The sequence below is a fragment of the Etheostoma spectabile genome, unplaced genomic scaffold (assembly GCF_008692095.1).
Source record: "Etheostoma spectabile isolate EspeVRDwgs_2016 unplaced genomic scaffold, UIUC_Espe_1.0 scaffold00007682, whole genome shotgun sequence".
Lineage (NCBI taxonomy): Eukaryota > Metazoa > Chordata > Actinopteri > Perciformes > Percidae > Etheostoma > Etheostoma spectabile.
Window position 1 is genome coordinate 51389 of NW_022603513.1, and position 12411 is coordinate 63799.

At 42.6% G+C, this 12411-nt stretch overlaps 1 protein-coding gene across 1 annotated transcript; it reads right to left on the reverse strand.

Annotated features, from left to right (window-relative positions):
* Nucleotides 1-415: 415 nt before the first annotated feature.
* LOC116678679 (chondroitin sulfate synthase 3) lies at nucleotides 416-7578 on the reverse strand. The gene is made up of 3 exons (XM_032508446.1): nucleotides 6309-7578; nucleotides 5461-5744; nucleotides 416-4385 (listed from the first exon to the last, which is right to left on the reverse strand). Exons 1-3 carry the CDS (start codon nucleotides 6871-6873, stop codon nucleotides 2814-2816), a joined length of 2421 nt encoding a protein of 806 aa, XP_032364337.1. The 5' UTR covers nucleotides 6874-7578; the 3' UTR covers nucleotides 416-2813.
* Nucleotides 7579-12411: the final 4833 nt, after the last annotated feature.

Here is a 12411-nt window from a genome sequence, read left to right on the forward strand (position 1 = left end):
ACATTATAACATGATTTATAAAATCATGCAGGCGATTATTTTAATAGCTTAGTAGTCTTTGCATTTTAAAGGTATGCGTATAGGCTTTAGACCGCTCATGTTATTGTAGGCCCAGTTCATTATGTAACTTCATGTTTTACAATATATGCAGTAGGGGGTCCCTGCTCTGTCTCTCTTTCAGTTAAGGGGTCCTTGGCTTAAAAAAAACGCTAAAAATCTTTGTTGTAAAACTGTAAATGCGATCGGCTGGCCCCAACCTTTAACTTCTTTTGCAATTGGAGTGGTCGGAATCATAAAACTTGTTTTCAAGCATCAGATTGCATTTTGGCCTGGGCCCAGCTATGCTGCCTAGTTTCATCAACACAGAAGATCTTTTGTAACAAATGAGTTTGCAGTCCTGTTTTCTTTTTGTTTATAAGATGATTTGACTTAGAAAAGTGGGTTGGCACCACCCCATCAACATAACTGACTCACTCAAAGAATAATCCCACACACCTCGAAGTACGATGGACTGCACATGACCTGCTAAGCTCATTTGTGGAGTCATATGCTTCAGTCTGGGGAGTGGTTTCCCAGGAACCACTAGTCGTGGTGATTCCATGTCCGCAGTGAAACCTGGCCCGGGCGCCGGGATAGCTCCGTTGGTAGAGCGGGCGCCCATATATAGAGGTTTATTCCTCGCCGCAGCGGATCCTGGTTCGACTCTGACCCTTTGCAGCAGGTCATCCCCCTCTCAAGTCTTCTGCTGTCCTATCAAAATAAAAGGTGGAAAACGCCCAACAAATTATCTAAAAAAAACAAAAAACGTGGATCAAACATTTTATTGAAAACATTTTTTTTAATAAATGTGAGGGTTCAAACTACAAACTGAAATATAGCCATTAAAAAAAAAAACAGATGACCCTCCAACTATCTTCATCCCAGTTATAAACCTAGACATCTAAATGTCCGTTATGCTCCGGGGGTCTGGCCCGTCTAAACCGCTCAACCTTGAACCAGGTCAAATTAGATTCAGGAATGCATTCCCAAGCCAGTATTATGGCATGTGCCTACATGCACATGCCATAATACTGGTAACTACTGGGAACTGTAAACATTGTGGTGAGCAGTGATCTACAAACTAACGTGTGCCATAGGTCCAGGAGAAAATAACTAGACTTGGGAGTGGAAATGAGAGAAATTGCTGAACAACATGCTAAATAATATGAACCCAGTAGCACGACAGGATCACCTAGGCAGACAGTGAGCACACAGCCCCGGCTACAGGTCTGCAGGAGGGAATGTCTCAAGGTTCTCTGGGACAGCGAGGACACAGAAACGCAAACACGTAGAGACTGTGTACCGCAGCAGATAATGCTGCTCAGGGCACAGCAGCTATCCCCATTCCATGAAGAGCAGAGGAACAGAGTAGTCATTTCAGTGGTGCTCCGTGGTGATTCTGGGGCATACTGAAACCTGCAACACTTCAACATTCTTATGAGTCGACTAGAATATATTTATATAAATATATACAGATACAGTATATCATTTTTTCCTTTTTATCACACGTCATGTGTGTTCTTTGGGTCATGTAAAAAAAAAAAAAAAAAAAGAGTCCCAACCTTGGGACTGCTCAATCCAAAATCATTTATACATGTTAAAAAAAATGTTGAGAGTTCGTTACCCCTGACCCGAACCCTAAGGAACTGCAATAAAGTCCCAAAGCTCTATATTTGCATCATTTCCACAGAAAAAAAGAAATCAAAATTCACTAATGCTAAAGTGAACTGTACATGTGCAATGTACCACGCAAATTTGTGTACAAGCAATGTTTCCCAGCTGCTGAGGACCTGGATCAGGTAGCACACGCTTGTTGTTTCTACACTGGCTTTCATCAAATTGGGTGCAGCAAGCCTAAACTCGGTTCTGTTGTGGACTACTTCCTCTGGATCCCATTGAGGTTAGGTCCACCAGCTCAGTTTGGAACTGGGTCGCGTGTGGTCGTCATTGGTTATATCTAGGGCTGCACAATTAATCACATTTGATCGAAAACGCAATATGGACTAGTGCAATATTTGTTAAAGACACAATATGTGTCAAACCAATCTGAATGAAAATTATTACAAATCCTATCCATACAGACTCCAAAAAAACTCTTTTCTGGTACAGATCCTCGCAGAAATCACACTATAATCATGTTAATTTTTAGGATTTAATATTAGTCAATGAAAATGAGAATAATCAGTCCTTCCAGAAAAATGCTGAGTTTTTTGTGATTGTTGTGAGCAATCCTTGATTATGTGGCACTTTTTCTTAAAAAACGCAATGGAATATGGTTGCCTTGAGTGAAGTAAACTCAACATTTTTCAACTTCCTGCTAAGATATTTGTGACTTTTTTGCAATGAAAATGTGGGGATAATGAAATCATGCAAGCCCTGCATTATTTTGCGCAGAAATCTGCAATTTATGAGGTGTATTGGAGAAAAATGCAGCCCCCGGATAATTATGCAGACTTTGGCTGATTATGCATTAAATTATGCTCTGTGTTTTTCTGGAGTGGCTGAATAATGATACCAACATGATCATTCCCTTCAATATCGTGAATCATATCGCAAAATCAGTCAAAAATAATCGCAATTAGATATTTAGATATATCTTATCGTGCAGCCCTAGTTATATCCATCTCCGTACTGGAGTCCCGGGTCCTTTCTGGGTCAAATCTTCCAGCCTGCAAAGACCTCTGATCCACAGTCCCACTACAACCCACCACGCTGTCTGCATTCAAGCAGAACTGAGGTCAACTTGTACGGAGGAGTCCAGGAGGGCTGGATTGTCAGGATGAAGTCCTGTTGTACCCGGTCTCTATGTGTTTCTCCAGCCACAGCTCTGCTAACTGCATCGTCGATGCGAACGTACTTGCTCTTGAGCCAAGGCACATCTTGTGTTGCTTCTGCTCCAGGCTTGTGTTGCAGTGGACGGGATGATAAATGTGGACAATCCCCGGTTCTTGGCTGCGCAACACTTTTAAACCTGAATTAATCACTTTTGTGAACAGGTCCACGTCTTCCAGTCCCCAGCCTAAGATCGAGGTGTCAAACCCTCCAGCTTTGAGTAAATCACTCTTGAAAACACAGGCGATTCCAAATCCATAATCTCGCCAGAAACCACTTTTCTTGGTCAGCACAAACTTGTTTTCTCTCGGGGCCTTCTCTGAATACACTATCTTGGGGTTGTACTGACTAAAGACAACAGGGAAATAGACTTGTCTCCCTTGGACAGCATTGTCTCTGCAGCGCTGCAAGGCATCGCCACTAAAGATAAGATCAACATCGCAGAAGAAGAGTAGAGAGTCATTATGGAGCTGTGAGGAGGCCAGCTCAAGAGCCAGCCCTCGGGAAAAGTTGCCTGTCATGGGGATTATGGACAGGTCAGCTTTGGGATACCTCCTGTAGAAGTCTTTGACTAACTGGATGTGTCTTCCTCTGCTCTGATTGCTCTCGTTGTCCACCAGAACGATGGAGAGCTTAACGTTTTGTTTGGGTATCAAACACACTTTCTCAAAGTTCTCCATGAAGCGGACAAAGGTGTCATAGCGACCCGATAACGGGACAAGGATGTTGATCTTCCTCTGGCTTTGCTCCCACAGGTCCCGGTTTGATTCGTGGACCTGGAAAGGCGACAAGAACTTCAGAGAGTTGGACAGGAAAGACAGGGATTGGGATTCAGAGTTGATGGCAGCCACGAGCTCAGCCACGTCCAGCTCGTCGGTTTCAGTAAAGAAGGGTCGGCTAAAGGACTGCTGAAGGTAAGCATGGCGCCTCACAGGCACTGTTATTTTGCGTCCCTTGTGTTTCTTGTACAGAAGCAGTAAGTCTATGATGTATTCGGCGCCATGCATTGGATCCACCCTGTAGTAGCCATACTGGATCTCTTTAAAGTCAATGACACGGCCACGGGTTTTCGAATTCTCGTTAATCATTTCCATGACCTGGAGTATAATGCCTTCTAGCGCGGTCCGAAGCGAGTTCCCGAGGTTTTGCCGTGCTACCTTGTTCTCAGCAGCAGAATAAACATGGCGGCCAGTCAGGAAATCCCATTCAATGACATCCTGTCTCTCACTGGGCTTATAGCGCATGTAGGAAGGTGGGGACCCCAGCTGTTGGTCCTCCCACTGTACCTCTGTATCGCTAAGGGAACTCATCATCAGGCCTTGGCGGTGGAGCAGGATGCTGCGGTAACAGAGCCTGGAGATCTCGCGGCCCAGCATGAAGCTGTGCAGCCGGTACTGGTAGGCAGGCTTTTTGTTGGGGTGAAGCGTAATGGCGTTGTGGATCTTGCTGCTGTGAAGTTCTTCAATGAAACCCTTCTTGTTGTGTTCATAGTTCTCATAGAAGAGCTGCTGCATCTGTGAAAAGAGGTGCAACACCATGATGAGAGCGCCCTAGTACCAGCAGAAACAGCACTTCACCAACGACACCAACTGTGCATGTCTTGGAGGGTGACAGCAACGTAGGGCTGCATGACGTGAGGAAAATATGCAATAATGTTGAATATCTTGATAAGGATACATTTGGGATTAATAAACAGAAATTAAAGTGTACTCATTTCTGCTGCTTTCATTTTTCTGCAAAAATACAACAAACTGATTGTTGAATTTAAAACTCATGAAAGGAAATAAGTTCAAAAAAAATCTCAGATTGTCTTCCGAGATATGTCGCAGCCTTTCAGGATCTGTATATTGTGCCAGTTTATATTGTGATGATGATGAAAAAATGTTAGTTTTTTAAAATAAGTCTATAACTAAATTGGTGCCAAAAGAAATTGGGCCTTTCAGGGGCCGTGGTAGTGGAGTTTAGAGAGAAGAAGTAAGCGGCATGCAGCCATGACAGTAAAGTTTAGGCTCCAAAACGACCCGTTAAGTTTAGGAAAAAGATGGCGGTCTGGATTAAAACACTCCCGAGGAACGAACAAGCGTTTCCTGGGTGAAAGTATTTTTGTTTTCGCCGCAAAAGTGAACTCCGCTGTGCGGCTTGAGAGCGCTGTGTTTCATGTTGACACTACCTTGTGCTATCATCCTGAGATTATTTTCCATCAGATATTAAAATTGGTATATACAGTGGGGGAAATAAGTATTTGACCCCTTGCTGATTTTGCAGGTTTGCCCACTTACAAAGAATGCAATGATCTATAATTTTAATCATATGTACATTCTAACAGTGAAAGACAGAATCCCAAAGAAAGTTCCAGAAAATCACATCATATGAATTTATTAAAATTGATAACCATCTGATGAGGAAAAACAAGTATTTGACCCCCTGGACAAACAGCATGTTAATATTTTGTAGAAAAGACATTATTGGCCAGCACAGATGTCAAAAACATTTCCTCCTCTGCTTTCTTTCCAAATCCCCCCTCCCCCCCCTGTCACTGAATATGATATGCAAGGAGCCTGAAATAACAGAAAGCATATAAGCTCATACCTCATATGACCACACGCACTGTGTTCCTCCAAAGCGCCGCACGCAGCGGCCCACTTCCACATCCTCATGGGTGGTGTACATCTCCCTGAGACAGGTGTTGATATGAGGAACCATCCTGCGTAGAACCTCTCTGCTGAAGATCATCCCCGGGCCTCCCATGCAGAAGTTCTCTCCGGGCTCCAGGGCCAGCCGGCCCAGCTCCTCGGCCATGCCCAGGCCTGTCTGGCCCAGGTAAAGAGGCTTGCTGCTGTTCAGCGAGCGCAGGAACAACTCCAGCTTCTCACCTAGCAGAGGGGGAAGTGGGAGAAATTAGGATTTTTTTAATAATAGTATCTCAGTGGCTCAGTGGTTTGCACTTTTTCCTCACAGCCAATAGGTACAGCAGAGATCAATCCCCGGGCCTTCACTTTGCTATGTATTCACATTTTTTCAATTTTTGTAATAATTTTATAAAGCAAGCTAAACTTATCAACTTATCAAATGCATCGATGAAAATACTTTGCACATCTGTGACATAAGACAGGTGCTTCATTAAGGGGCGAGTAGGTCAACAGTTGCACACTGTCTAACTTGCAAATCTACATTTAATAAGTGGCAACGTTTGGGTTCTAGACCTTCATATAGGAAAATGATACTGAGAAGTTCTCTTTTATAGGGCCAATCATATTCTCACATCAAATCAGGTATAACACATAACACATGTTCCCAAAAGTTGCAGGTAGGGCTGGGTAATATATGGCTTTACATATCATCTGAAATTTTGGATATCGTAATATCGTGATAATATGAAACAAGTCGTACACAGGCACACGTGCTTGACCCATCATATTCCCTCCCAGAATAATCACCTCTTATATAAACATCATCATCTGCCCGCATGAACCACTCGTACTTATCCAGGTAGTGGTCGTGGATGTACTTCAGCATCATGAAGGACTTCTTCTGTGGCGGGTACGAGTCGTCCACACCTGCCAGAGACACCACCGGGACGGGGACGGGCACGAGGACGCTGCCGGTCCCCGCGCTCGAGAAGAACTCCACCTTCCCGGGTATGGAGCTCGCCCAGGTCTGGTACGCAGCCACGGCGCGAGACCGCACATATTTCTTCGCGGTCATCACGCCGACATAGAGGAAATGCGTTGGTCTGCTTACGGGTTCCCCGGTATCTCCGCTCCTGTTCCCCGGACTGAATACCCCGTCCTCCTGGCTCAACACCCGGTCTTTAGTAACCGCGGTGTTCCCGAGGACGGCGGGACCTTTACCGACGGAGGCGGCACTGTTGTACAAACACACGGGAGACTTTTTCCCTTTACTTTCCAGAACCTGAGGTATAAAGAGCCAAGAGGACGCGGTGAAGCCGAGAAAGACGCCGAAAAGCACGGTGCTCCACGGTCTCCTTGATTTCACAGCCATTGCTGCTTCACGTTCCCCTACGGAGAGTGGAGCTCTGCGGTGAACCAACTTAACGTATGAATGCTACCGTTGTCTGTCTGGGGAGGTGCTGACGTGTGAGCATCCAGCATCTCCTACCTGATGAGGAAAACACTCTTCCCACCTCCGATACATATCTCTGCTAGGAAATGCTAACTCACGGAGCTAAACATCATCCCCGTCAGAATAGGCAGCCCCATCCTCAACGCTCGCCCGTCCCATTTTAAACTGAGCCTTTAAACCGCACCACTGTACTGGCTTTCCATTATTCACCATAATGTTAGCCTATGGCTAGTTGCTACCACACTGTAATCTTTGGTCCAATAATATCACAAACACGTCCGTGTTCTCGGCAGTCTGGCAGCAGTCGAGTGCTGCATGTAGCTCACATTTCCCCGCTCCAGTTGACCATGAAGGCCTACGTTAAGAAGGCTAGCCTGTTCTTAATGTCAACTTCACAGTGGCTTGGTAATTTCTCTCCGTGTCTGTCTGTGTTCCGTTATCGAGAACAAGAAGAGTTCCAGTCGGCGTTTTCTTTCTTCAGACTAAAAGCGTCCTGTCTCTCTATCTACAGGAGTTAAGAACTGAAACCTTGATTTTCTCTAAAGCCAATTAACTAAAACAGAATGCCAATATAAGATAAGTACACGACTTGCAATAGTAGCGGTTCTAATTTCATAATAACCTCACAGCAGATTGCAACTGCTTTTATTTTGAAGGGTCATTTTCTACCAGCAACCCTGCCGATCAGAAAGAAAGGCTGCGTGCGTGTGTGTTTAACAGAATAAAACTTCCTCTACAGATTGGGATGACTCACAAATAACATTATTATTAATATTATTATTATTATTTTATTTTTAAAATAATCCGACAAATCCGACCGATCTTTTCACATTAAAGGCATGTTTCCCATGAATCTACATATATTCTGCATAAAATGATCTAGCATGGAACTTTCGCTCAAAAAGAAGACGAGTCCTGATTCTTTGCAGGAGGTTTGGTAGTTTTAATCCACATTGTTGCAAGTCCCTTTCTAATGTTAGACAGAAAAGACACAAGACTGCAAACAGCCTACTTGTCAAGATGACAACTTCCTTTGAGCTCCTCATTGAACAGAAAGACCAATTCAATCATCATTTAGTCCACTATAAAAAAAAATAGATTTTAAAAATGGCGGGAGGTAAATGGATTACATTTTTCTGCATTTATGTTGGATAAATTGCAGATCACTGTTCTACCAGCAGGTGGCAGCAGAGTCAACGTCATGAGGCACAGCAGGGATGCAGTCCAAAAGGTTATATATATATATATATATATATATATATATATATATATATATACACTAATACACTACCGTTCAAAAGTTTGGGGTCACATTGAAATGTCCTTATTTTTGAAGGAAAAGCACTGTACTTTTCAATGAAGATAACTTTAAACTAGTCTTAACTTTGAAGAAATCCACTCTCTACATTGCTAATGTGGTAAATGATATTCTAGCTGCAGATGTCTGGTTGTTGGTGCAATATCTCCATAGGTGTATAGAGGCCCATTTCCAGCAACTATCACTCCAGTGTTCTAATGGTCCAATGTGTTTGCTCATTGGCTCAGAAGGCTAATTGATGATTAGAAAACCCTTGTGCAATCATGTTCACACATCTGGAAACAGTTTAGGTCGTTACAGAAGCTCCAAAACTGACCTTCCTTTGAGCAGATTGAGTTTCTGGAGCATCACATTTGTGGGGTCAATTAAACGCTCAAAATGGCCAGAAAAAGAGAACTTTCATCTGAAACTCGACAGTCTATTCTTGTCCTTAGAAATGAAGGCTATTCCATGCGAGACATTGCTAAGAAATTGAAGATTTCCTACAACGGTGTGTACTACTCCCTTCAGAGGACAGCACCAACAGGCTCTAACCAGAGTAGAAAAAGAAGTGGGAGGCCGCGTTGTACAACTGAGCAAGAAGATAAGTACATTAGAGTATCTAGTTTGAGAAACAGACGCCTCACAGGTCCCCAACTGGCATCTTCATTAAATAGTACCCGCAAAACACCAGTGTCAACATCTCCAGTGAAGAGGCGGCTGCGGGATTCTGGGCTTCAGGGCAGAGTGGCAAAGAAAAAGCCATATCTGAGACTGGCCAATAAAAGAACAAGATTAAGACGGGCAAAAGAACACAGACATTGGACAGAGGAAGACTGGAAAAAAGTGTTGTGGACGGATGAATCCAAGTTTGAGGTGTTTGGATCCCAAAGAAGAACGTTTGTGAGACGCAGAACAAAGTAAAAGATGCAGGAAGAATGCCTGACGCCATCTGTTAAGCATGGTGGAGGTAATATGATGGTCTGGGGTTGCTTTGGTGCTGGTAAGGTGGAGATCTGTACAGGGTAAAAGGGATTCTGAATAAGGAAGGCTATCACTCCATTTTGCAACGCCATGCCATGCCCAGTGGACAGCGCTTGATTGGAGCCAATTTCATCCTACAACAGGACAATGACCCTAAACACACCTCCAAATTGTGCAAGAACTATTTAGAGCAGAAGCAGGCAGCTGGTATTCTATCGGTGATGGAGGGGCCAGGCAGTCCCCAGATCTGAACCCCATGGAGCTGTTGTGGGAGCAGCTTGACCGTATGGTACCAAGAAGTGCCCATCCAACCAATCACACTGGTGGAGCTGCTTCTGGAAGATTGGGGGGGCATTTCTCCAGATTACCTCAACAAATGAACAGCTGGAATGCCAAAGGTCTGCAATGCTGGAACTGCTGCAAATGGAGGATTCTTTGACCAAAGCAAAGTTTGATGTAAAAAAAATCTTATTTCAAATACAAATCATTACTTCTAACCTTGTCAATGTCTTGACTCTATTTTCTATTCATGTCACAACGTATGGTGGTGAATAAGTGTGACTTTTCAGGAAAACACAAAATTGTTTGGGTGACCCCAAACTTTTGAACGGTAGTGTGTATATATATATATATATATATATTAGGTTAGTCTAAGTTGGCAGAGTTTATACTGCTGTGACATTTGTGGAAAAAGACAAAACAAAACAAATACTATATACACAGTATATATATGTATTCTGTACCAGTGTTGGGAGTAACATGTTAGAAAGTAGCACATTTACAGTAGTGTATTCCTTTTGGCTGTAACGCTGTAATATAACACATTATTAATTACATTTTGGTAACATTATACCCGTCACAATGTCAGTAACGTGAGTTCCAATACATTTTAACGCGTCGTTTAGTGCTGTTAGGAATTCCCCAACATCGCCAAACCTTCTTTGTGTTATTTCCTCTTTCTGTATTTGATGGTGGAGATGACTGCAGACGAATACATTTGCGAGATGGATATTATTTTTTTAGGAGTTATTATGTCGAAGCGATAACTTCACTACACATTGTAGGCTACTATGCAAATAAACATGATTTGAGTTTGGTTTGAGTTTTTGCTTGAATTATGATAGGTCTATGAACAGACCTATCTTCATGTTTAGGAATCAAGCTTGATTTGAGATCCAGAAAGAAGGTCATCAGTTCTTTTTGTTTTTTTTAGCTTTTTAGTCATCAGCAACCTCATTGAACTGTACACCACTGGCTCTCTGGGGAAGGAAGGGCTCTAGCATCTTTGTCATTTAAATTCCATTAACTTAATCTCATTTACAACTGGATTGTTGCACCAATCTGTCTTCATTATTAACACAACATACAGTTTATTAAAAAAATGACAAATGCTTAGATTACTCTTAACCTGTCAACCCCAAGGATGTTGTTATTAATCTAATTTATCCAAAGGCCTACACAATAATTCATGAATTATGAATAGAGCCATTAAACTAGAAATCAAAGCTGTGTGTTGGGAATGGTACCACACTGTGGTAAGCCATGAACACTTCGGATTTCTGATTTAAATAAATTATTGAAAATGGATTTTTTATCATGGTGTGTCTCTTCTTTGTTGTAACCTAACAGCCAGGCCATAGGTTACTTTATAATAAAACATCAGATTATAGAAACTACATGTGGTTAGTGGGCAGGAATCTTAATGTGGAAAGAAACTAGGAACTAAAGGAACTAGGAACTAAAGGAACTAGGAACTAAAGGAACTATGAACTAAAGGAACTAGGAACTAAAGGGACTAGGAACTAAAGGGACTAGGAACTAAAGGAACTAAAGGAACTAGGAACTAAAGGAACTAGGAACTAAAGGAACTAGGAACTAAAGGAACTAGGAACTAAAGGAACTAAAGGAACTAGGAACTAAAGGAACTAGGACCTAAAGGGACTAGGAACTAAAGGGACTAGGAACTAAAGGAACTAAAGGAACTATGAACTAAAGGAACTAGGACCTAAAGGAACTAGGAACTAAAGGAACTAGGAACTAAAGGAACTAAAGGAACTAGGAACTAAAGGAACTAAAGGAACTAAAGGAACTAGGAACTAGGAACTAAAGGAACTAGGAACTAGGAACTAAAGGAACTAGGAACTAAAGGAACTAGGAACTAAAGGAACTAGGAACTAGGAACTAAAGGAACTAGGAACTAAAGGAACTAGGAACTAAAGGAACTGGGAACTAAAGGGACTAGGAACTAAAGCTGTCAGATGAATGTAGTGGAGTAACTAAAGTAACTAGTAACTAAAGTAACTAGTAACTAAAGCTGTCAGATGAATGTAGAGGAGTAAAAAGTGGAATATTTCTCTCTGAAATGTAGCGGAGTAGAAGTAGAAAGTACCTCAACATGTGTACTTAAACCCAGCACTGGAGTAAATGTACTCAGTTACATTCCCCACCTGTAAATATTTGATCTTGCGTAGTCATATTGTACATGAATTAAAATAGGCGATATGTAATCGAGTAAATGAATGCTCCATAGGCTATCGCTAACATCTGAGGGAAAGCTGGTGGGCTGCGCCGTGATTGGCGGAGAGGCCGCTGACGTCACGCAGCAGTCCGGGCCAGTGTTCAGAGGAGAAGGAAAGTTTGGATGTGCTGAGACGCGGAGTGAACACAGCGAGACGCAGCGCGCTACTGGTCTTCTGGGGTCATTTCTCATTAACAACAACTGGATATATATCTATATATACATACATATCACCATCTGCAACAAAGGAGGGACCCATGAGCCAAGGGGGGGCCATTATTCTCTCTCAAATACGGTAAACGATTCTCTTTATAGTTACTGTCGAACCGTAGACCAGCCCGGGTCCAGTCAGTGTGTAGGCTACGGATTGGTTCAGAGATATGCCAGGGTGTTGTTTTGAAGGTGATAATGGGCATGGATATATGCAATGAAGCTGGGGATGGTTGTAATAAAGCATATTGAAGCTGAGGATGGTTTAATAAAGCATATTGAAGCTGAGGATGTAATAAAGCTGAGGATGGTTGTAATAAAGCTGAGGATGGTTGTATTAAAGCTGAGGATGGTTGTATTGAAGCTGAGGATGGTTGTAATAAAGCTGAGGATGGTTGTAATAAAGCTGAGGATGGTTGTAATAAAGCTGAGGATGGTTGTAATAAAG